Here is a 26,722-nt window from a genome sequence, read left to right as displayed (position 1 = left end):
TTAGTAAGAATACCTGCCTGCTTGTCCTGGGATAAAAATAAATTTTATTTTCTATTTTGTGATTACAATGTCAGATTTGAAATGTGTATCCTGCTAGAGCTGGTGTTAGACAGTGAGCGGAGCAAGGACCTAACTGGCATTGGGTTGCAGAGGGCAAAAGGGGATGGGTAGAAAGACTACAAAATAAACCTGCCAGGATGTTGGGAAACCCCCCCCCCCAAAAAAAAACCAACAAAAAACCCAACAACAAAAAAACGCCCAACTGGGCAGGAAAAGTGAATCGAATCAAATTGAAAAATCAATTAAGTAGGCTGAATCGATTTGAAAATTTTTTCCCTAAATCAGGCAGCACTAGTATAAACCAATAAGGTTCTGGGTGGTACTGTCAGTAGCCCCTGGCTAATGAACTAATGCTGCCCGATTCGCTGTTTCAAATTGATTCACTTCGGTGAATCAATTCAAATTAATTTGTTTCTTCCAAAAATCGGACTCACCGATTCGGTGAAAAGCCATCCCTCCCAGTGAGTCCTGACATACCTCCAGGGCCTCCTAAAGCAGTAGCAGCAGAGGCGGTGGACAGCTAGTAGATGTAGGCTCTGAACAGGTTAGTTCGCGGCCTGCCCCGCCAGGGCCTTACCTCTGCCATGTCACTAATGACACAGCAGAGGGAAGCCCTGGAGGGGCAGGCTTCAAACAAGCCCGTTTAGAGCCTGCGTCTGCTAGCCATCCACCGCCGCTGCTGAATTAGGAGGCACAATGGTATGTCAGATCTTGGGGGGGTGTCAGTTGGGAAGTGCTGCACAGGGGAATGGGAGGGACGGAAAATTGCTGTACAGGGGGATAAGTGGGAGGGACGGAAAGCTGCAACACAAGGGGGAAAAGAGTAAGAATTGTTGGACATGGGGTGAAGGAGAAGAAGGGAGTGCAACAAGAGGTAGAAAGGGGTGAGAGGGAAAAATCCTGCTTATGGTGGAGGGGAGGGAGAAATGTTGGACATAGAGTGGAGGGAAAGGAAAAGAGAAAGAAGTATTGCACATGATAATGGAGGGAAGGAAAGGAGAGATGCTGTTTGGAGGGGAATAGAGAGGATTGACCCAGGGCACAAGGCAGAGAGAGATAATAGACAGTGGGAAATGTTGGACATGGCAGTGGAAGGAAAGGTACAGAAACGGAAAATGGATGGTGAGCACAGAGAAAGAAGAAACGTCAAATGGGCAGGAGACCCTGGTGAGCGAGTTAACAGAAGACAAACTGAAACCAGTGCCTGGGACCAACATGATTTGAATAATAAAATGACCAGACAACAAAAGGTAGAAAAAAAAAATTTATTTCTATTTTGTGATTACAATATGTCTGATTTGAAATGTGTATCCTGCCAGAGCTGGTATTAGACAGCAAGCATGAGCTAGGACCTAACAGAGAGAAGAAAAGTATTTTTTTTTTTGTTTACACCCCAGTGAAGGCATGGGGGTTGGAGAGGGCAAAGGGTGGGTGAAGAGGTTACAAAATAAACCCGATTCTTGAAAAAAGTTCACCCAACTTGACATATAATACTGTTCATGAAATAATTGATCACCAATATAGGCAAGAAAGTGCTCAGAACCAGTTCAGTAGAAAGACCACAACCAGTGTCACGCCCCTAAATGCACCTTTCTTGGTCAATCACAGCACTTAAAAAACTTTCCCTATTACTGACTTTAGTCCATCAGTTTTAAATATGTATAGCTTTTTAAACGATTTATCTTGTACTTAGCTTGAGATAGTTAACGTACAAAGAAATGAAATACCAGCAGATATGATTTGGAACTCCTTTCAAGATTTAGAATGGAATAATTATATCAAATTATATAACAAGTACACTAAATCATACTGCGTTTTGGACCCCTGTCCCCCAGAAATTATGAAAGCAGCCCCATTAGACTTTAAACTAACTTTGTTGAATTATTTGACCGATAATTTTATAAAAATGGAAAATTCCTTACTAATAATGGTCACATTATAATAACCCCAATTCCAAAAAAATCATTAGCATTAGTAACCAACTATAGACCAGTAGCATCCATTCCATTTTTCGTAAAAATAATGGAAGGATTGATAAATACCCAATTTATGGAATATCTTGATCAGTTCTTTTACATGAAACTCAATCTGGTTTCAGACCTCTGTTCAGCACTGAGACAGTAATTGCGGCCATCTTGGATAATTTAGGTTCCTTGTTTAGTAGGGGCCTTAATGCCCTGATCATGCAATTTGATATGAGCTCTGCCTTCGACTTAGTGGACCATGGGGAATTGTTACAATGCTTAGATGCAATTGGTATCAGAGGAGAGGTGTTAGACTGGCTCCGAGGTTTCCTTATGTCCCGCACCTATCAAGTATGCTTTAATTACAATCTCTCTGATACCTGGAGTAATCCATCTGGCGTTCCGCAGGGGTCACTATTATCCCTATCGCTTTCAATGTTTACATGTCATCACTAGGTGCGCAATTGTCCCAACTGGGGATAAAATTATTTAGTTATGCAGACGACTTTACGATCATTATCCCATTTGCTACCTCCCTCTCTGAAGTCACTCCTATGGCAACAGAAGTACTAAATCTGATGGAACAATGGATGACTGAATTCAAACTGAAGTTTAATTCAGAAAAAAACTAAATTCTTTGTAGCTTCGTCACACCCACTTGATACTAAAACATCACTGTGCATCAATAAACTTAGTTACGCTATCCAATCTACTATGAAAGTATTGGGTGTAATACTAGACCAGGGCCTAACCATGAAAGACCAAGCGGACTCTTTGGTTAAAAAGGGTTTTTTTACTCTCTGGAAGCTTTGGTCCATTAGAGCATATTTTGATGCTTCATCATTTAGAATTTTGGTACAATCCCTTATACTGAGCCAACTTGATTACTGTAATATCGCCCATCAATGCGGCAGCCACGCTAATTTTTGGGTTGAAGTAGTTCGATCATGTAACTCCTTCCTACTGACTCCTGCATTGGCTGCCGATGGAGGCACGTGTGAAGTGTAAGTTTGGATGTTTTTGCTTCAAGGTACTATTCGGTCTAGCCCCCTTTTCTCTTTTTCAACCAATAGACATAAGAGAAGCTCAAACTTGAAATTTGTTTCTCCACCGGTTAGAGGATGTAAATTTAAAAGACATCATCAACATCTTTTCTCATATCAGGCAGCATTATGGGGTAAAGATCTGAAACTATTACTCATGCTTGCTAATACTTATGGGGAATTTAGGAGAGCAAAGAGTGAAAAACACAGAGGACTTTAATAGATGGCTCAGAGCCTGGTATCATCAAGAAGGCTTCAGGTACATAGGAGGATGGGGAAATACATGGAAGGACAAGAAGCTATATTGCACTGATGGGCTACATATTACTACAGCAGGAAAAAGAAACCTTGCAGAGAAATTTAGACAATATTTTTCTAGGCATTTAAACTAGAAGGTGGGGGTGGTGTATGTACGAAGGACAATTATAGAGATCACCCCCGGCAAAAGAAAAGATGTGATAGTAGTAAAGGCTGCAACATAAGCAATATCAGCAACTCATTTCTTAGTATTGCAACGGAAAGTGAAACGACACAAAAATCCATACGAAAAAGGAGATTATCGCTGAAAAATAGCTGGAAAGCGATGACCACAAATGCTCGCAGTCTAAGCAACAAAGTTCATGATCTGCAAGCCCTGATATTAGAGGCAGATCTAGATATTGTTGCTATCACAGAGACATGGTTCAGTGAATCACATGGATGGGATGCAAACATATCGGGATATAATCTTTTTAGGAAGGACAGAGATGGTCATAAAGGTGGAGGAGTAGCTCTGTATGTAAAGATCAATATCCAAGCGACCGAAATGCAAGGGACCTTGGGAGAGGAAGAAGCGATATGGATTGCTCTGAAAAGAGAAGATGGAACTTCTATCTACGTGGGTGTAGTCTACAGACCTCCGACTCAATCGCAGCAAATTGATAAGGATCTGATAGTGGATATCTAAAAGTTTGGAAGGAAAGAGGAGGTTCTGCTGTTGGGAGATTTCAACCTGCCGGATTCGGACTGGAATGTTCCGTCTGCGGAATCTGAAAGAAGTAGGGAGATTGTGGATGCCTTTCAAGAGGCTCTGCTCAGACAAATGTTGACGGAACCCACAAGGGAAAAAGCGATATTGGATCTGGTCCTCACAAATGGAGAGAGTATCTCTAATGTTCGAGTGGGTGCTCACCTGGGTAGTAGCGATCAAACGGTTTGGTTTGATATAACGGCTAAAGTGGAGAGCGGCCGCACGATACTTAAAGTCCTAGATTTCAAACGTACGGACTTTAATGCAATGGGAAAGTACCTGAAGAAAGAGCTGTTAGGATGGGAGGACATAAGAGAAGTGGAAAGACAGTGGTCTAAGCTGAAAAGCGATAAAAATGGCTACGGACCTTTATGTGAAGAAAATCAATAAAAACAAGAGAAAAAGGAAGCCGATATGGTTCTCCAACCTAGTGGCTGAGAAAATAAAGGCGAAAGAGTTGGCGTTCATGAAATATAAAAAAAACCCAAGAAGAGGAGAGCAGAAAGGACTACAGTGTGAAACTGAAAGAAGCCAAGATAAAGATACGTTTGGCGAAGGCACAGGCGGAAGAACAAATGGCTAAAAATGTAAAAAAGGGAGATAAAAATTTTTTCAGATATATTAGTGAAAGGAGGAAAATAAAAAATGAAATTGCTAGGCTAAAAGATGCTGGGAACAAATATGTGGAGAGTGATGAGGAGAAAGCAAATGTGCTAAACAAATACTTCTGTTCTGTGTTCACAGAAGAAAATCCTGGAGAAGGACCGAGATTGTCTGGCAAAGTTACACGAGAAAATGGAGTAGATTCTGAGCCGTTCACGGAGGAGGGTGTTTATGAGCAACTTGAAAAACTGAAGGTGGACAAAGCGATGGGACCAGACGGGATCCATCCCAGGATACTAAGGGAGCTCAGAGAGGTTCTGGTGAGTCCTATTAAAGACTTGTTCAACAAATCTCTGGAGACGGGAGTGATTCCTGGGGATTGGAGAAGAGCGGATGTGGTCCCTATTCATAAAAGTGGTCACAGGGATGAAGCAGGAAACTACAGGCCGGTGAGCCTCACTTCAGTTGTTGGAAAAATAATGGAAGTGTTGCTGAAAGAAAGGATAGTGTACTTCCATGAATCTAATGGGTTACAGGATCCGAGGCAACATGGCTTTACAAAAGGTAAATCGTGCCAAACGAACCTGATTGAATTTTTTGATTGGGTAACCAGAGAGCTGGATCGAGGACATATGCTAGATGTAATTTACTTGGATTTCAGCAAAGCCTTTGATACAGTTCCTCATAGGAGGCTGTTGAACAAACTTGAAGGGCTGAAGTTAGGACCCAAAGTGGTGAACTGGGTCAGAAACTGGCTGTCAGACAGATGCCAGAGGGTGGTGGTTAATGGAAGACGCTTGAAGGAAAGAAAGGTGACTAGTGGAGTCCCTCAGGGTTCGGTGCTAGGGCCAATCCTGTTCAATATGTATGTGAGTGACATTGCTGAAGGGTAAGAAGGAAAAGTGTGCCTTTTTGCAGATGATACCAAGATTTGTAACAGAGTAGACACTGAAGAGGGAGTGGAAAATATGAAAAAGGATCTGCAAAAGTTAGAGGAATGGTCTAATGCCTGGCAACTAAAATTCAATGCAAAGAAATGCAGAGTAATGCATTTGGGGATTAATAATAGGAAGGAACCGTATATGCTGGGAGGAGAGAAGCTGATATGCACGGATGGGGAGAGGGACCTTGGGGTGATAGTGTCCGAAGATCTAAAGGCGAAAAAACAGTGTGACAAGGCAGTGGCTGCTGCCAGAAGGATGCTGGGCTGTATAAAGAGAGGCGTAGTCAGTAGAAGGAAGAAGGTGTTGATGCCCCTGTACAGGTCATTGGTGAGGCCCCACTTGGAGTATTGTGTTCAGTTTTGGAGACCGTATCTGGCGAAAGACGTAAGAAGACTTGAGGCGGTCCAGAGGAGGGCGACGAAAATGATAGGAGGCTTGCACCAGAAGACGTATGAGGAGAGACTGGAAGCCCTGAATATGTATACCCTAGAGGAAAGGAGAGACAGGGGAGATGTGATTCAGATGTTCAAATACTTGAAGGGTATTAACGTAGAACAAAATCTTTTCCAGAGAAAGGAAAATGGTAAAACCAGAGGACATAATTTGAGGTTGAGGGGTGGTAGATTCAGGGGCAATGTTAGGAAATTCTACTTTACGGAGAGGGTAGTGGATGCCTGGAATGCGCTCCCGAGAGAGGTGGTGGAGAGTAAAACTGTGACTGAGTTCAAAGAAGCGTGGGATGAACACAGAAGATTTAGAATCAGAAAATAATATTAAATATTGAACTAGGCCAGTTACTGGGCAGACTTGCACGGTCTGTGTCTGTGTATGTCCGTTTGGTGGAGGATGGGCAGGGGAGGGCTTCAATGGCTGGGAGGGTGTAGATGGGCTGGAGTAAGTCTTAACAGAGATTTTGGCAATTGGAACCCAAGCACAGTACCGGGTAAAGCTTTGGATTCTTGCCCAGAAATAGCTAAGAAGAAAAATTACAAAAATAAAAAATAAAAAATAAAAAAAATTAAATTGAATCAGATTGGGCAGACTGAATGGACCATTTGGGTCTTTATCTGCCGTCATCTACTATGTTACTATGTTACTATCTGTTCCTAAAGTACTTAAGTAGCTGATTTGCACAATCTTTCCCAAAATAACTGATCTCTAGACTTTAACTTTGTTAGTTCTATTCAATCTGTAACATTTTTAATCATTGTAAAACGCATAGAACTTCACAGTCCTGCGGTATATAAACTGTTATTATTATTATATTGTAAAAATCAAGGTTCTGGGTTCTGATGCGTTTTGCCAGCCCAGCTTGAAACCTGCCAGAATGTTTGAAACATACCCAATTTTTCTGTTAATAGAAACACCTGCAGCTACTCTGCTAAATATAGCAAAACTGAAGAAAATTTGTTGACTATTATGACCAGAACAGGAGAGAATGCCAGTGGAGGATGAAGTGATAATTGTTGCATAGGAGATGTCAGTCTGGATCACTGTGATACAAATGGAAAAAAAGATGTTGGTGCTAGTTCTGTGACTGGACAGATTAGCAATGATTATTCCGCTACATCACAACTGTCAAGATCTACTACTACTAATCAGTGCTATGGTGTAGGAGCCTTTTAAATGGGGGCATATGGCACAAGAGATGTCCAAGATTTGTAAGGTGGCTTAGAAGTTGCCTCAAATTCAGGCTTGTGCAAGTGGCCTATGGATGGATGACTGTGCTTTAGGCCGAGAAGCTTCAGTCAAGACTTGTCATTCTGGAAGATAAATTTTCATCCCTGCAGGATCTCTGTATTCCTGTACCATTCTCGTGAGCTCTGACCCTGTCCCATTCCTGCAAGCTCTGTCCTCATCTGTACAAGCCTTGAACTCTTTAAAATCATAAGTTTTCAAGGCTTGTGCGGTAAAAGCAGGATTGCAGGAATGGGACAGGGACAGAACTTGCAGGGACGGGACAGGGATATTTAAGATCCCATGGAGACGGGGACAAATTTATCCCTGTGTTATTTCCTAATCTCTGGTGCTGTTCCTCAATGATTCAGTTCTTAAAACCTGTTCTGAGCTACTGGGAGAATGGGATAGAAATCAAAATAAATATGAATGTAGAAAAAGCATCCACTGGAGTATACAGAAATAAAATACCCATGCAGATGATTTTTTTCCTCCTTCTGAATAGGAAAAACCCGTTCTTTGTTTGTTTCCATAGTGCTTATACTCATCATGGTTATGGCTTTCATTCAGACAAATAAGCTATCTGAAATGCATGCACTAAGGACAGAGCTGGTACCCCAACTTCATCTAATATTTTCTACACGAAAGGGAAAAAATGAGATTCATAGGAGAGAAGCAAGGCAAAATCTGCTGCTGTTCAATAGTAACATCAATACTCATCTCCCATTTGCAAACACATACCTGGGTGATCCCAAAGTCTTTTAGAAACACAGAAACAGGACAACATATAAAGGCCAAATGAACCATCTGTAGCATCTACTATCTCCTTTTCTCCATAAGAGATCCCCACATATCTGTCTCACACTTTCTTGAATTCAAATAGTCTGTTTCCACCATCTCTACTGGGAGACTATTCCATGCATCTATCACCCTTTTTGTAAAAAAAAGTATTTCCTTATATTACTCCTAAGCCTATCTCCTCTTAATTCATCCTATGCTTCCTCATTTTGGACTTTGCTTTAATTTGAAAAAAACTCATCTCCTGTACATTAATGCCATGGAGATATTTAAACGTCTATTATATCCCATCTCTCCCATCTTTCTTCTAGAGTATACATATTAAGATTTCTAAGTCTGTCTCTATAAGCTATATGACATAGACCACTAACCAATTTTGTAGCGGCCCTCTGGACCCTCCATCCTATTTCTATCTTTTTGAAGGTGAAGTCTCCAGAACTGTGCACAGTATTCCAAATGGGGCCTTCCCAGAGACTTATGCAATGGTGCTATCACCTCCTTTTTCCTACTGGCCATTCCTCTCCTTAAGTACTCGAGCATCCTCTTGGCTTTGACTGTCACCTTTTCTACCAGCTTTGTCACCTTAATATCATTAGACATAATCACCACCAATGTTCTATGGAACAGACAAGTCAAAAGCAGAATTCTAAGCTACACATGTCATTATTATGACATAAAGCAAATACAGCATACCATAGTAAAAACATATTAACATTCCAACAAGGTAGTGGTAAAGTGATGTAAATGCTTTGCTGTTTCAGGACCTGGAAAACTTGTCATTATTGAAGGATCAATGAATTTTGCACTGTACCAGAAAATTCTTAAGGAGAATGTCCAGTCATCTGTCTGTGAGCTGAAGCGCAACTGGGTTAAGCAGCAAGACAATGATCCAAAACACAAAAGCAAGGCTATATCTGAATGGCTGAGGAAAACAAAAATTAAAGTTTTGGACTGGCCTAGTCAAAGTCCTGACCTGAATCTAATAGAGATGCAGTGGCAGGACCTGAAAAAAGCTCATGTACTAAAACCTACCTGTATGTTTAAAGCAGTTTGGCAAAGAAGAGTAGGCTAAAATTTCTCAACTGCAATGTGAAAGGCTATTATCAAATTACTAGCCTTTTAGCCCTTTAACATTAATGGGTGCTAGAATATAGTCTGTCTGTCTGTCTTTCTGTTTCTCTCTCTCTCTGTCTTTCTCTCTCTCTGGCCCCCTTTCTTCGTCTGTCTTTCTGTGTCTTTCCCTGTCCCCTGTGCAGCAGCAGCATTTCCCCCACCCCCCCTTCTCTTCCCGCGGTCTGGCCTTCGCCCCCCCCCTTCCCTTCCTGCGGTCTGGCCTACTCTGTTATTGCCTTGTTCCTCCCCTTCCTCCTGCCTCCTCCTGACCCCCCACCCATCTTTTGTAGTCTACACATCTATCTCTCCTCCCCTCCACTGGATCAGCATTTCTCCCTTCTGCAACTCCACCCCCCCCCTCAATCTAGCATCTTCCCCCTTTCTTCACTCTCCCCTTATATTCCAGGTTTCTCTCTCTTTCCCTTCCCTCAGCTCCCCAACCCTAGGCCTAGCATTTCTCCCCCACTCCTGGGTCCAGTGTGTCTCTCCACCCTCCCCCTCCCTGTGCCTGGGTCCAGTATTTGTTGTGCCCCCTTTCCCAGGTCTCCAAACGCTGTGGTGGATCTCAGTAGAGACAGAGCTGCAAGCTGCTCTATCCATCAGAGTCTTTCCTCTGCTATGACCCACTGCATCATTTGTAGAAATATTGGGGAAGCAGATAGACAGATGGTCACTATGGGTCTACCGTCCACCTACCAGCCTCCCGTGCTCGGCCCTGCCCAAACCTAGAAAACCCCCCCGAACTATGCCGCAGTCGCCGTCTCTGCGTTCCGATTGGCGGGTCCGCAAACGGCCCTTGACCTCCGTCTTTATTTTTGATTGGCTCTCTCAGCATTTTATGGCTCTTCTATTGGCCGGTTGGTCCGCGGGACTCAAAACCGGTGCCAACACCGCAGGCAAACAAATTCTGGGCAGAGGCAGGAGGGCTGAAAATCTGACCTGGCTAGCGGCGAACTTCAGCCGCGAAAAAGGGCCCGGGGAGACCGGAGGAGCAGAGCAGACTTGTGGAAGCAATCAGCGCCGCAGCTCTGTCCCGGCGGCCTCCGAGCGGCGGCGCTGGGCGCGTGAGAGGAGCCTGCTGCCCGAAGAGGAGGAGCGGCGGTGTCTGAAGAGGCTGAGCTGCGGCTCCCCGAGCTGAGATTTCTGCCGTTGGCTCCTTTGGTCCCGGCTGTCTCTTTCGCCATATCCCGCCTGTTGTGTGGTGACGTATTTAAGCGTGCATGCGCACTCTGGCCGGCACAGCACGACAGATCAGATCTCAGGGAACACACGGCCAGAGTACGCATGCGCGGCTAGCATTTTATTATTATAGATAGGAAGCATTTGGTTGTAATGATTGCTGCTAAAGGTGATGCAACCAGCTGGGAAGATTAGGATCCTATCTCAATATTATCTTCTTTCCAGTATAAAGAGAAACGCGTCTTGACACGTGAGTTTCTTCCCTTCACCCTTGAGGATTGCAGAAGGTATCATCTACATTTTTCAACTCCACCTCCTTGTGTCACTGAGCAGTGCCTCAGCTACTCAGTTTGTACCAAAGCAATGGATAACCCCTAAAAAGGAGAAATAACAAGGAGAGCATGGGGAACTCTCTGACAAGTCAAGTCTTTTCTGCTCAGTACAGTAACATTTAATCAAACCAACAGACATATAACCTAAACAAGGTGGAACCAAACAAGTCACCACCTGAATGCAACTAGGACTAATATTTATGCAACTCATATAGTCCTCCTATAGGTTTGTCTATAGAGCTAACTGCTAGTTCCTGGTATTGGTTGAACATAAGAATAGTAAGCATCTTCATTCTCTCTTGGTAGCTCACAGACCAGCATCTGGAGACACACATATATGTCTGAGAAAGAAAGCAGGCTAAGTAAATCTGACAGGGCAGGCTGTCAAGACTCATGTCTTTTTATACTGGAAAGAAGATTATTGAGGTAAGAACATCACCTTCCTTTCCAGTGCAAAAGAGATGCGAGTCTTGACAAATGGTACCAAAGCAGTGCCGAGTCTAGGATGGGGCAAATGAGCCTGCTGCTAGCACCCAGGACCCAAATGCAGTGCCCATTTGTGCCAAGTCCACTGTAAAACTTTGTGAAAGTATGGGAAGTGGGCCATGTAGCTTCCCCCATGCCCTAGCATCTCTCTCCACTCCTTCTCTTCTATCTCCCCCTCCATGTTCTGGCATCTCCTCTCCTTCCTTTCCCTCTGGTCTGGCCTATGTCTCCTTAGTTTCCCTTTCCTACTCCCAATACCCTGGCATCTCTCTGCTCTCCTTCTCTTCCATCTCTCCATCCATTATCTGGCTTCTCATCTCCTTATTTTCTCTTCCTCCCTTCTTCCTTTCCCCAGGTCTGGCATCTCTCCCCCCCCCCCATGACCTGGTATCTCCTTTCCTTCCTTCCCCTTCCTCTCATGGTCTTGGGCATCTCTCTTCCCCTGCTCTCCCTTCGCTGGTCTTTCTTCTCTTCCCTCTTTCCCTCCAATTGGGTGCAGCAGCATTTCTCTCCCCCTCCCCTCCCCTTTTCTCTCCCCCTCTTTCTCTGTCTCACAAACCTGTCGGCAGCGCACACATTTTTTTTTCCTCTTGGGCCCCCGACTGCTGCCCGAAAACATCAGCGGGACCCACCGGTGTTAGGGGAAGGCAAACAGGCTGTCCAGACATCTCTTCCCTTCCCCTTCCAGGGCCGGTGTTAGGGGTAGCAAACAGGGCAGGGGGCCACCGACTGTGTGATGAGGTGATGTAAGCTTCCCCCCCTTTGACTCCCTTGCTGCCCTCTCTCCCGCAGCCTGTAAGCAAATTGAATCCATGCTGCAGGGCTGCTGTAATACTATGCACGTCTACTTCCCTCCCCTTCATGACGTAACACAGTTCTGTCATCTTTTCAGATGGCAGAGAAACAGGGGTATCCTCCTTCATAAGAACATAAGAATTGTCAATGCTGGGTCAGACCAGTGGTCCATCATGCCCAGCAGTCCGCTCACGCGGTGGCCCTCTGGTCAAAGACCAGCACCCTAACGAGACTAGCCCTACCAGCGCACGTTCTTTTTCAGCAGGAACTTGTCTAACTTTGTCTTGAATCCTTGGAGCTTTCCAGCTTTCTATCACTCTCTGGGTGAAGAAGAACTTCCTTACGTTTGTATGGAATCTAACCTCTTTCAACTTTAGAGAGTGCCATCTTGTTCGTCCTACCTTGGAGAGGGTGAACAACCTGTCCTTATCTACTAAGCCTATCCCCTTCAGTAGCTTGAATGTTTCGATCATGTCCCTTCTCAATCTCCACTGTTCGAGGGAGAAGAGGCCCAGTTTCTCTAATCTTTTGCTGTACGGCAGCTCCTCCAGCCCCTTAACCATCTTAGTCGCTCTTCTCTGGACCCTTTCGAGTAGAACCGTGTCCTTCCGCATGTACGGCGACCAGTGCTAGACGCAGTACTCCAGGTAATGGCGTACCATGGCCCGGTACAGCGGCATGATAACCTTCTCTGATCTGTTCGTGATCCCCTTCTTTATCATTCCTAGCATTCTGTTTCCCCTTTTTGCTGCCGCTGTACATTGTGTGGATGGCTTCATCGACTTGTCGATCAGAACTCCCAAGTCTCTTTCCTGGGATGTCTTTCCAAGTACCGCCCCGGACATCCTGTATTCATGCATGAGATTTTTGTTACTGACATGTATCACTTTACACTTATCCATGTTGAACCTCATCTGCCATGTCGATGCCCATTCCTTAATCCTGATAATGTCACGTTGCAGATCATCGCAATCCCACTGTATCTTTACTACTCTGAATAACTTCATATCGTCCGCAAATTTAATCACCTTGCTCGTCGTACCTATGTCCAGATCATTTATAAAGATGTTAAAGAGCAGGGGTCCAAGCACCGAGCCCTGTGGTACCCCACTGGTGACGCTCTTCCAGTCCGAGTATTGTCCATTTACCCCCACTCTCTGTTTCCTATGCTCCAGCCAGTTTTTAATCCACGTGAGTATTTCACCCTCGATTCCATGGCTTGCAATTTTCTGAAGAAGTCGTTCATGCGGAACCTTGTCAAACGCTTTCTGAAAATCCAGATAGACAATGTCGACCGGATAGCTCTTGTCTATTTGTCTGTTTACTCCCTCAAAGAAGTGCAGCAAGTTTGTCAAACACGATCTGCCTTTGCTAAAACCATGCTGACTAGTCCTCATCAGCCCGTGTCCGTCAAGGTGATCAATGATGCTGTCCTTTATCAGTGACTCTACCATCTTTCCCGGTACCGAGGTCAGACTCACCGGTCTGTAGTTGCCCGGATCTCCCCTCGAACCTTTCTTGAAGATCGGTGTAACATTTGCCACCTTCCAGTCTTCCGGAATCTTTCCCGATTTAATCGACAGATTGGCTATTAGTTGAAGCAGTTCAGCTATGGTCCCTTTCAGTTCCTTGATGACCCTTGGATGGATGCCACCCAGTCCCGGGGATTTATCATTCTTAAGCCTATCAATCTGCCTACACACCTCCTCTAGACTGACCGTCAAACCAGTCAGCTTTCCATCTTCGTTTCCAGCATATAGCCTGATGGGTACATCTTCTTCGGCAAAAAAAATGTGTTCAGTTTGTCAGCGATTGCTTTGTCCTCTTTTAGTGCTCCCTTTATTCCATGGTCATCCAACGGTCCCACCACTTCCTTCGCGGGTTGTTTCCCCTTAATATATTGAAAGAACGGCTTGAAGTTCTTCGCCTCCTTGGCTATTTTTTCCTCGTAGTCTCTTTTGGCCCCTTTTACCGCCTTATGGCACCTGCGTTGATGTTATTTGTGCTTGTTCCAGTTTTCATCCATTTTTGACCTTTTCCATTCCTTAAATGAAGTTTTCTTGTCTCTGATCGCTTCCTTCACCTCTACAGTGAGCCACGCCGGTTCTTTGTTCTTTTTCCTCTTGGATCCTTTGTTGATATGCGGTATATATGGATTTTGCATCTCGGTGACTGTGTCCTTAAAAAGGGACCAAGCTTGCTCTAGAGTTTTTACAGTGCTTATCCTCTTCTTAATCTTCTTCCCTACCATGAGTCTCATCCCTTCGTAATTCCCTTTTCGGAAGTTCAGTGCCGTGGCTGTCGTTTTGGACCAATGTTTCTCTCCTGCATCCAGATCAAAGTGGATCATATTGTGATCGCTGCTTCCTAGCGTCCCTTCTACTTCTACATCTTGTGCTGGTTCTCGCAGGCCATTTAGAATTAAGTCCAGAATTGCATTTCCTCTAGTATTTTCTTTGACAAGTTGTTCCAGGAAGCAATCGCCTACAGCATCCAAGAACTTGGTCTCTCTAATGCAGCCAGAGGTGCCTAGCTTCCAATCTATTCCTAGATAATTGAAGTCACCCATGATAACTGTGTTGCCTCCCTTGCAGTTGCGATTAATCTCGTCTGTTATTTCTCCGTCAATTTCTTCGGACTGCCCTGAGGGTCGGTAGTAGATGCCGATCTTCGTTTCCAGGCCATTTGTTCCTGGAATTTAGACCCGTAGAGACTCTAACTTATCCATCAGTTGTGGCGTGTTCTCTCCAGCAGATTCAATTTCCTCTTTGACGTATATGGCAACGCCCCCACCTTTTTGAGCCACTCTGTCTCTGCGGTATAGTTTGTATCCCGGTAGCACAGTGTCCCAGACGTTTTCCTCAGTCCACCATGTTTCCGTGATGCCTATGATGTCAATGTTATCTTTTTGTGCCATGGCTTCTAATTCACCCATCTTATTTCTAAGGCTCCTTGTATTCATGTACATACACTTGAGTTTGTGGCCTGTTCTTTCCTTGCATTTCCTTCCCTCGTGTGTCCTTTTCGATCTCTCTTGCCTGTAATCCGGTGAGTCTTTCACTCTATCTTCTTGCAAGGTATCCTCTGGGTATACCGGTTCCCGAACCATCGACTCTCTCTCTTGGTCGACTGTCGGCTTTCCCCTTCTTTCTAGTTTAAAAACTTGTCCACTTTTCTCTTGATGTTGCTTGCAAGTAGCCTCGTTCTGTCTCTGCTGAGGTAGAGTCCATCCTTCCTGTAGAGCTTGCTCTTCCCCCAGAACGTTGTCCAGTTGCGCACGAAGTGGAATCCTTCTTCCTCATACCAGCGTTGACTGCTTGCAGCTCCATCTGCCTCTTCTCATCTGCCCTGGGTACCGGCAGGATCTCTGAGAATGCTATCCTCTGCGTTCTGGTCTTCAGCTTCCTTCCTAGCATCCGGAACTGGTCCTTCTGCACTTCCCTGTTGTAGTTCCTGTTGCTCATGTTGTTCGTCCCCACATGGATCACCACTGCCGTATCTTCTTCTTCCACACTGTTGAGGATCCTGTCGATGCGGCTCACTATGTCTTCTACCTTGGCTCCCGGTAGGTAAGTCACCAGCAAGTCTTCCTCCTGCTATGTGGCTGTCAACTTGTCTGATGATGGAGTCCCTCACGACGATTGCTGTCCTCTCTATCTTCTCCTGATTCTCCAGCCGCAGGTCCGTATCCTTCGTTCTCGCTGCTGTATCACCCATTTCTTCTTTGTGGTTGTCTTTCGGGTGGTCCACACTCTCTGTAGGTGTCTTTCGGCAGTTCCACTGTTGCTGGTGATTTTCCATGGCCTCCCTGTATGCCTCCTCTATGAACTTCTCCAGCTCTCGGACTTCTTCCTCAATGGTGTCTTCTGTCTTGTTCTCTGCTTCCTCTGTCTGGACGTTCTCTGCATCTCTGTCTCCCTCCTCTGCTGCTTGAAGTGCCTCCAGTTCCAATATTCTACCCTTCAGGAGTCTGACTTGTTTCTTCAGGCTCTCCAGTTCTCCGCATCGAGCGCATACGTAAGACCGCCTCCCAGAGGGGAGGTAGACATACATATGGCAGACGATGCAGAAAACTGGGTAGTTCAACATCTTGCTTCTGTCTGCTGCTTCCATTGCTGCCTGTTTGCCAGTCTGCTGCGGGTGCCTTCTGTGTCTGCTGTGGTTGCACCTGCTCTTTTATCTGCTTTTTTCCCCCTTTGGCTTCTCTCTGCCTCTCTCTGTAGCTGCTTTTCTCCTGCTCAGATCAACTCTGCTCTGTTGGCCCCTCCCCTTTTAAGGCGGAGCTTTGGTGGTCGACGTTGGGGGGGGGGGTGGAGCCAACTCTCACCGATTCCCCTCTTGGTCTCCTGCCTCTGCTTCTCTCTCCTGCTCTTTTATCTGCTTTATTCCCCCTCTGGCTTCTCTCTCTCTGTCGCTGCTTTTCTCTGCTCAGATCCCTCCCTTTCAAGTAGACTGCAAGGAAGAAGACAAGGGGGAGAAGGGCAAGTCTGGAGCAGAGCAGGAAGCAGTCACTCTACTCTTTAACCCAGTCTCAGTTCTGCTGCTCCTGCTCTAGCCTGCCCACTCCGATTCATTTCCCTTTTTTTCTATAAAATTAAACCCTGCCCTAAACATTTAGGACATTCTCTGTATACTCTGCTTATATGACATATATATACCACATCGGAATGCATGATTTACCAAATGAATCATTCACGAAAGCACTCTAAAAAAGTCAACAAGCAGTATTCTTTGGTACCTTCTCCTGAATTTCAATCTTACAGCAGCATGACATCAGTATGTATTTCAGTTCAATTCACTGACCTGTTTTGGGGTCTATGTCCGCTTGTAAATGTGGAGGAGGGTTTCCTGGTGTGAAATGCTCATTGCTATATGTGATAAGCGGCGTAAGTGGATGCACATGATGTGGATGCTGCACAACTGGCACTTTGTTAGACTGTCAAAGTAATAGAGAAAAACAACAGTGTTAAAAACCTGTTCACCTTGACCGTAACTTGAGTTACATAGTTTCTTCTAATTTCACACGTCCACATTACTACTGTCTCAACTCTTTCAAACATGGCTTCCTCCATTCTTTTCCAGTGCACAGATAAGCAGCACTATGTACAACTCAGAACATAAGACTTAACTCCGCACGGAGCTATTACTTAGCTCTAGTTCATACTGCTCAAACCCTGGCTTTGCAGTGAGGTTCACTGCTGTCAAGGCATGCGTGAAACAAACCCATATGGAAATTAGTCTGCATAAGTGTCATCACTTTACTACATTTACAGAAACGCTCCAACAGAAGACACACGGAAATGCCACGATCCCTGGGCAAATCCTACTAAACCTTGAAAATAAAACAAGGTTAGGCTTCAAATCTACATTTTTGTTCTGCTATTTGTTTACATTTTCAACCTGGCGCTCCTTCTGGTGCCTGAATGACTTATTCCAACTGGTTATTCAAACTGTATCTGCTTTTGGGTGACGGGGATGTACAAAATTAAGCAGCATAAAATGAATTACAGTTCTTTTTACTATAACCCATCCTTACAAGATAACATTGCAAAAGATTACTCAAGCAAGTCCACTACTGGACCACTCACTAAGTGTAATCTAACAGAAAAACAAAACAAAATACCCTATTCCCAATGGAGATTTTCTTTAAATGTCTACAACAGGGACATTTAACCAGATTAGGTACTAGAGTGGATAAAGAGGATAGTATTAGCTGATGAATAGATTAGAGTCAGGTATCATTTCAGAACATGTCTTCTACTTCCTTGCATTACTTTGAGTAAATAACGTTTTGTATTAAAAAAAATAAAACAGTTAAATCCCTACATCTTTCTTCTAAATACAGGTTATTAGGCAATGCATGTTTTTTGAATTTGATGAGTGTGAACATTTACTCATTACACATGAGAAAAAGAATCCAATTTCATAAAGTTGTCAAGAATTACCCAGACAGTTTTTTCCCTTTGTTTTATTGGTACAAAAAGGGTCTAACAATTTGCATTACTTGTTTGATGTCCACCAGTGGTCAAGAGAAAAAGAACATTTTGCTATTGTTTTTTTTCCACTATTTTTTATACCCTGTTCTTGTCCTTTCCTGAATTTAGATATACACAGCATGATATACATGAAGAAACAAAGACAATTTCTCCTAGCTGCTTAAGAAAAATATACAGCTCAATAGTACCAAATAAAATTATAATCTTGGAGGAAAGAAGCTGCCTTGCAGTATATACCTTTACAGCTGATGTATAAAGGTACTAGAACCTGGCTAAGATATTGGTATCATGCAGAGCTGTGAAGTCTTTTTAAATGCTGGATTTTGTGCTCTCGGATTATGTTTATATACTTTGAATGAGCCTACAAGAGCTAATGACTCTTGATGTAGGCTGTTAGTGACGAAACATGGCTCCATGTCAAATTGCATCTTTTTATGGTGAACACCAAGAGCTTCGAATGATGGCTCTCCAATAAAATTGTTGACTTATGACCTTCCAGTCAACACAATACATAAACATAAGAACATAAGAAACGCCCTCACCGGATCAGACCGAGGTCCATCTAGTCCGGCGATCCGCACACGCGGCGGCCCATTTAGGTACTCCTTTTTAGAGACCCGGATTTACCGTATCCCTCAATATGATATGCAAGAAGGTGTGCATCCAACTTGCGTTTGAATCCCAGAACAGTAGTCTCCTCCACAACCTCCTCCGGGAGTGCATTCCAAGCACCCACCACGCGCTGTGTGAAACAGAATTTCCTGACATTTGTCTTAAACCTACTGCCACTCAGTTTCAGTCTATGTCCTCTTGTCCGTGTCACATCAGAATATTTCAGTAATGCTTCTTTTTGGTCTATATTATCAAATCCTTTTAATATTTTAAAAGTCTCTATCAAATCCCCTCTCAGTCTTCTCTTCTCAAGAGTAAACAGCCCCAGCTTCCTGAGTCGATCTTTGTAGGTCAAATTTTCCATTCCTTTGATAAGTTTCGTGGCTCGCCTCTGCACTTTTTCCAGCAGAGTTATATCCTTTTTAAGGTATGGAGACCAGTGTTGGACACAGTATTCTAAGTGCGGTTGGACCATTGTTCTATAAAGTGGCATTATGACCTCTTCCGTTCTACTCGTAATCCCCTTCTTAATTATGCCCAACATCCTGTTCGCTTTCTTCGCCGCTGCCGCACATTGTGCCGATGGTTTTAGGGTACTGTCAATCAGTACCCCCAAATCCCTTTCCTGTTCGCTTTTTGCTAACTTCACCCCCAACATCCAGTACTCACGTTCCTTGTTTTTCTTTCCTAGATGCATCACCATGCATTTGTTTATGTTAAAGTTCTTTAATAGATAGCATCTTTAATAGATAGCAAAGGTGGCTAACAAGGTAAAAATTGCATGTGAAGTCAGAAAAGTGATTTCAGCTATCGTAGGAGAGAATAAACAAGTCCTGGTAGGATATGTGCAACTTATATTAGCCCTAGTGTGTAGAGGCACCTACAATTAGGTACCTATTTGGAGCCTATTCTATAATGGAGAATAGGTAACTATATTTCTTCATATCTGTGATAAGCGGCGTAAGTGGATGCACATGATGTGGATGCTGCACAAATGGCACATTGTTAGACTATCAAATTAATAGAGAAAAACAACAGTGTTAAAAACCTGTTCACCTTGCACGTAACTTGAGTTACATAGTTTCTTCTAATTGCACACGTCAACATTACTACTGTCCCAACTCTTTCATACATGGCTGCCTCAATTCTTTTCCAGTATATAGAATATCCCCATAAAGCGAAGTTGCTTACCTGTAACAGGTGTTCTCTGTAGACATCAGAGAATGCAGACTTGTTGGTGAAGTCCTCTGACGGAGCCTGTGTGTCGGTGTTCTCCCTTAGCTATAGTAAGCTTTTGGCTTACTGAGCATGTGCAGGATGCCCTACACCTGAAGCCCCTCCTCTCATCCTGTCAGTTTTGTCTCTAGTAATATAACAAGTCAAGATGAGGGAACGGTGGGCGGGCAAGTGTGGCTGCATTCCCCTGTTGTCTACGGAGAATACCTGTTACAAGTCAGCAACTTTGCTTTCTCTGGAAGCAGGGGATATGCAGGGGATACGCAGGGGATATGCAGGCACACTTGTTGGTGAGTCCCAAGCTGAAAATGCAGATGGCAGTGCATATAAATTACAATGCAAATAAATTACATAAGACTGATTGTCCAAAATGAACATCTTGTGCTAAGCTTTGGTCTAAACCAGCGGTCTCAAACTCGCGGCCCTCCCCCCCCAGGTGCTATTTTGTGGCAGGAAGAGAGGTGCCGGCGTCAGCTAACTTGCAATGTCTGCTGCCATCGTGTATGCAGGAGTCCTAGAATACGCGATGGTTGTAGGAAGTTGCAAGTCAGCTGACGCCGGAGCTTCTTTTCCTGCCCAGTGTGCGAGATCGCGTACAAGACTGCGGCTGCAAAATACAGGTATTGCTGGACAGGGAAGGAGGGGAGAAAGGAAGGAAGAAGGGGTATTACTGGACAAGGGGATCAGGGAAGGGAGAAGGGGTACTGCTGGACAGGGATAGCAGGGAAGGGAGAAGGGGTACTGCTGAACAAGGGGGAGGTAAAAGGAAGGGAGAAGAGGTGCTGCTGGACCTGGCAGAAAGGGAGGGAAAGGAAAGGTGATACACACTGGAGGGGAGGGTGAGATGGTGCAAGAGGAGAAAGCATGTAGGGTTAGGGGGTGAGAAGGAGGGATGCCACTCTAGGGAAGAGGCAAGGACAGAGAGAGAAAGCATGCAGGATGCAGAAAGTATTGGACTCATGGAGAGGGGGAGAGGGATGGTGAGGACAGAAAGGAGAGAGGGAGAGAGAGAGACAGAGAGCGATGTTGTTTGGTTGAAGGATGGAGGACCAGAGGAGAAGCATGCAAGAGGAATAGAGAAAAAAATGTTGGACTGGTGGAAAGGAGGGAGAAATGTTGTATTGGGAGAGGGGTCAGAAAGGAGGAAGGGAAGGGAGATGGACTGCAGGGGGCAGAAAGGAGGAAGGGAAAGAAAAATGTTACACTGGGAGGAAGGAGAGAGATATCAGACCATGGAAATAGGGAAGGAAAGAGAGATAGGAACATAAAACAATAGGAACAGAAAACAAGGAGGAACAGAACAAGCCACCTACTGAGAGCAACCGGCACTAACACTTATGTGGTTTTTCAGTCTCCCATTTGCCTCTTTGAAACAGAGAGAGTTATATCTCATCACTCTTCAGACCTGTTTGACAGGAGAAAGTCAAGCATCTAAAAATACATACATGTCTGAGACAGTAAGCAGGCTAACTGAAATCTGACCGGGCAGCCTTCAAGACTCGTACACCTTTCTACTAGAAAGAAAATTATTCAGGTAAGAACCTAATCTTCCCTTCTAGTGCAAGAGACATACGAGTCTTGAACCAGTGGGATGTACCAAAGCAGTCTCCTAATTCTAGGCTGGGGCAGATGAGCCTGCTGCCAACACTGAGGACCCAAAAGTGGTATCTAGTCGTGCTGTTATATCCACCCTGTGTGAAGTATGTAGGCTAGACCAACTAACTGCCCCACAAATCTCCTTGGGCAGAAATGTCTGTGACTCAACCCTTGAAAAGCCACACTACCTATAGTGTGTGCTCTCAAAGAAATTGGTGGTTGCTTACCACACTCGATGTACGTTGAAGAAACAGCCATGTGAATCCATCTCAAAATGGAAGCCTTAGAAATCATCTATAACTCGTTAGAACCATTGACATGTTTTATTTCTTCATTATAGTTGTCTTTTGTCTTTAATTTTTGTTTATTTCCATACACATCCAGGGAAGGGGGAGGGTGGGAGGAGGGATACTTTTATCTTAATTTTAGCCCTTTGAATACATACATCCAGGTGGGTGGGAGGAGGGTGGAATTACATTACTACTTTAAATAGGGAAAGGTTATTGAAAATCTATGTATTTATGTTTTTGTTGACTAGTTATTGGATGGATGGGTGGGTGGGTTTAAATGCCACGTATGTCAGTAAGATGAATACATCCAGGTGGGTGGGAGGAGGGTGGAATTACATTGCTACTTTAAATAGGGAAAGGTTATTGAAAATCTATGTATTTATGTTTTTGTTGACTAGTTATTGGATGGGTGGGTGGGTTTAAATGCCACGTATGTCAGTAAGATGAATACATTCAGGTGGGTGGGAGGAGGGTGGAATTACATTACTACTTTAAATAGGGAAAGGTTATTGAAAATCTATGTATTTATGTTTTTGTTGACTAGTTATTGGATGGGTGGGTGGGTTTAAATGCCACGTATGTCAGTAAGATTAATACATCCAGGTGGGTGGGAGGAGGGTGGAATTACATTACTACTTTAAATAGGGAAAGGTTATAGAAAATCTATGTATTTATGTTTTTGTTGACTAGTTATTGGATGGGTGGGTGGGTTTAAATGCCACGTATGTCAGTAAGATGAATACATTCAGGTGGGTGGGAGGAGGGTGGAATTACATTACTACTTTAAATAGGGAAAGGTTATTGAAAATCTATGTATTTATGTTTTTGTTGACTAGTTATTGGATGGGTGGGTGGGTTTAAATGCCACGTATGTCAGTAAGATTAATACATCCAGGTGGGTGGGAGGAGGGTGGAATTACATTACTACTTTAAATAGGGAAAGGTTATAGAAAATCTATGTATTTATGTTTTTGTTGACTAGTTATTGGATGGGTGGGTGGGTTTAAATGCCACGTATGTCAGTAAGATGAATACATCCAGGTGGGTGGGAGGAGGGTGGAATTACATTACTACTTTAAATAGGGAAAGGTTATTGAAAATCTATGTATTTATGTTTTTGTTGACTAGTTATTGGATGGGTGGGTGGGTTTAAATGCCACGTATGTCAGTAAGATGAATACATCCAGGTGGGTGGGAGGAGGGTGGAATTACATTACTACTTTAAATAGGGAAAAGTTATTGAAAATCTATGTATTTATGTTTTTGTTGACTAGTTATTGGATGGGTGGGTGGGTTTAAATGCCACGTATGTCAGTAAGATGAATACATCCAGGTGGGTGGGAGGAGGGTGGAATTACATTACTACTTTAAATAGGGAAAGGTTATTGAAAATCTATGTATTTATGTTTTTGTTGACTAGTTATTGGATGGGTGGGTGGGTTTAAATGCCACGTATGTCAGTAAGATGAATACATCCAGGTGGGTGGGAGGAGGGTGGAATTACATTACTACTTTAAATAGGGAAAGGTTATTGAAAATCTATGTATTTATGTTTTTGTTGACTAGTTATTGGATGGGTGGGTGGGTTTAAATGCCACGTATGTCAGTAAGATGAATGTGCTTTTCTTTCTTTATTATATGTTTATATGTATTACACTGTTGATATGTGGAAGATCAATAAAGTTTTTTAAAAAAAGAACAAAAATGATCTGAGAGAAGAAAATCATTCATCACCTCGAGGTAATGTGTAAGAACTCTCTTAACCACCAGAAAACACTAAAACTTTCTCCTTTTTCTTCAAACCTGTGGCTTGGAGTGCAGGTAGCTGGACTTTCTGATTTATGTGAAAGGCTGGGACCAACTTTGGCAGAAGAGAGGTACTAAAGCGCTAAGTGACCCTGGCCTCAGGACATCTGAGGAAAGGCTCTCTGCACAAGACCCTTCTGACTGAGGCGATAGCTACTAGAAAAAAATGTCTTAAGATCAATCAATGACACCTTTTATAAGGGCTCGAATGGGTCTTGCTAAGTCCATGCAAAACAATATTAAGATTCCACCTCGGGAATAGCTGTCGCACAGGAGGATACAGCAGCAACACTCTTCAAAAATCTGGTTCCATCAGGATGAAAAGTCAAAGAAACTCTCTCTACTTGAGCTCTAAAGCACAAGAGGCCTGCCATCTGCACTTTGAGGGAACCAACCACCAGGCAGGCCCTTCTCATACTCCTGATGGAATTCTACACAAAAAAATTCATAATTCTGTGCACAAAACTAGCAAACTCTGCAAGTTTGTCAAAGTTTAAAGAGTATTTTTGCCAACTATTATTCATATTACATTTAAAACATTCAAAATAAAAATGTTTTTCCCTACCTTTGTTGTCTGGACATTCTATTTTTCCGTCATATTGCTTCCAGTTTCTTTTTTCTGTTAATTTTCCTTCAAGCAGTTGCTATCCATGTCTTTTCTCCTCTCTCCTTCCTTCACTACACCTGCCTCTAACATTGATCATTCCTTTTTAGCTCTTTTCTGCCTCTTTCTTACCTTCTCCTCTCTTTCACTTTTCAGCTACCAATCAAATTTCCATCTTCTCTCCCATTCCCCATCTTATTCTCTCCTCAGCACTCCATTCCCTTTCAATGTACTCCCCACATTCATATTCCTACCCTCTTTAATAACTCCTCTCATCTGTTTGCTTACCACCCCTTCCTGGCCTCTTCTTCAAGGTTCTACCCATTCTAAGTGTCTTTCTTCCTCCACCCTTATATTCCAGTATCTACTCCCTCTTCTTACCCTCCCCACCCTCGTAGTCTGACATCTATCTGTCTTTTCTTTCTTTCCTGCTGCACTCCACCCCATGGTCAAGCATTTCTCCCACTTTCCCATCATTCCCATTGCTAGGCATCTCTCCTTCTGCTCTTGGATCCATCATCACCCTACTTCTCCTGTGTATCTCTCCTTCCTTCTCATCCACCTCCATGTCCAACATCCCTCTCCCCATGCATATTCTCTCCCTCCCTTCCACTGCCTTATCCAATATTTATGTTTCTTTTCCACTGCCTACCATCTCTCTATCTCTCTTCCTGCCTTGTGTCCTGGGTCAAATCTTTCTATTCCTGCCCTTGTAGCATCCCTCCCTTCCTCCCCTCCATTATCATGTGCAACATTTCTTTCTTTCTCTATTCCCATATACCACCTCTTCCTCCCCTCTACCCTATGTCCAACATTTCTCTCTCTCCCTTCTCCAAGTAGCTCCTCTGTACTAAGGCACTGTGTTCAAAAGTCATGCTTACAGCCCAAAGTATTCCACATCCCCCAGGGCAAATGAAGTGGCAGTTTGAGACAATTGTACCTATGTAGATGAACCAGATACATGTACCATGGCCGAAACAGCCAATCTGGAGCAACCAGGATTACCAACCATGAGTTGCTATTTTTCAAATGACCTGGCCTATCATGGGCCATGGGGAAAACACTTACAACAGTCCTTTCTCTGGTCAAGGATGGAGTAAATAACATGAAGAAAGACCTAGCGAAGCTTGAAGAATGGTTTGAAATTTGATAGCTAAAATTTAATGCTAAGAAAGGCAAGGTCATGCATTTGGGCTGCAAGAACCCGAAGGAATGTTTAATAATAATAATAATAATAATTTTATTCTTATATACCACCAAAGCCATGGAAGTTCGAAGCGGTTTACAACAAGAAGCGCTGGACAATCATTGAAGAGGTCACAATCAAGTCATCAATACAATCTTACATAATGAAAGAAGTGGAAAGCTATATAGTTCTTAAGGTTGCTGGTTGAATTTGCAGAGCTGTATAGATTCTTAGTTTACAAAACGATTGAGCAAACTCATTTTTACCAATTTTCTAAAATTGAAGTAGGATGAGGAGAGCATGATAACGTTACTAAGCCAATCGTTCCATTTGCCTGCCTGGAAGGCAAGAGTTCTGTCCAAGAATCTTTTGTAGTGGCAGGCCTTTATTGTCGTATAGGTGAACAGATGTATTCTTCGTGTGGGCCAAATAGAACTTGCCAGATTAAATTGGGAAACTAGGTAAGTGGGGCCAGACCAAATATTGATTTATAACACAGACAAGAGAACTTAAACAGGATTTGCGCCTCCAGGGACAGCCAATGAGCAGAAGCGTGCTTTGGTGAGAATTTGCGGGAGCCATTCAGGAAGCCACTTAGCACCAAGCACCAGTGCCAAAGCATGCTCCTGCTCGGTACCACACAGCAGCTGAAGCCAGAACTCGCAACTGGTTAGCAGCGGGGCATGAGCACGGAAAGCTCACTACTGCCTGCTACATCTCTGGATCACCAGGGATTCCAGAGGCACAGGAGGTACGATGCAGGGAGTGGGGACAGGGTGAAGAGCCTAGGAGGGAGGCTGTGAACAGTGCCTGGCCGGGGGGGGGGGGCAGGGGGCTGCGTGCAGAGCATGACAGGGGATGGAGGGAAGGGGACTGGGTGGAGAGCTGACAGGGGGTGCTGGGTGCAGATCTGGCAGACACTTGAATATTAAGCTGCCCGACTTATATTTGAGTCAACCATTTTTCCTCCTTTTAGGGGGGAAAAATGAGGGTCTTGACTTATATTCTGATCGACATATTCAATTACAGTACTCCCCCGATATTCGTAGGGGTTATGTTCGGGGAGTGTAATCAGAACTCCACCTCCTCCTCCTCCTCTCTTGCTCCAGACCCGTCCGCTTTGTTTGGTGGTTATCTGGAGCTCAGCAACCCCTGCCTTCGTCCCCGGCCCGAGCTGCACCGCTTACCTGGTCGCTGTTGCCTTAGTCGGCGGCCAGAGCTTCTCAGGTAGCGGGTATCTCCCCAAGCTTGCACACAACAAGACCACAGGTTGTGGAAGGGAAGGCTAGCTGTGCAGAACTGGTAAGAAGCAGCATAGGGTAGCGGCATGCTATGGTAGCGAGCCAGGCCCGTAGTGACAAGAGAGCTAGTTATAGCTAATGCTGAATTAGAC

The 26,722-nt window shown here is 44.0% G+C and overlaps 1 protein-coding gene across 20 annotated transcripts in view; it reads right to left on the bottom strand.

Annotated features, from left to right (window-relative positions):
* Positions 1 to 26,722, bottom strand: part of TCF7L2 (transcription factor 7 like 2) — a 629,988-nt gene that overhangs the window by 228,332 nt on the left and 374,934 nt on the right. For all 20 annotated transcript variants that reach the window (XM_033940360.1, XM_033940354.1, XM_033940355.1 and 17 more), the window contains exon 6: positions 16,807 to 16,939. In XM_033940360.1, the coding sequence (XP_033796251.1) occupies positions 16,807 to 16,939 (133 nt within the window). The remainder of the gene's footprint in view (positions 1 to 16,806; positions 16,940 to 26,722) is intronic.

This window comes from Geotrypetes seraphini, chromosome 4 (assembly GCF_902459505.1).
Source record: "Geotrypetes seraphini chromosome 4, aGeoSer1.1, whole genome shotgun sequence".
NCBI classification, from domain to species: Eukaryota; Metazoa; Chordata; class Amphibia; order Gymnophiona; family Dermophiidae; genus Geotrypetes; species Geotrypetes seraphini.
This window is presented reverse-complemented; position numbering and strand designations above follow the sequence as displayed.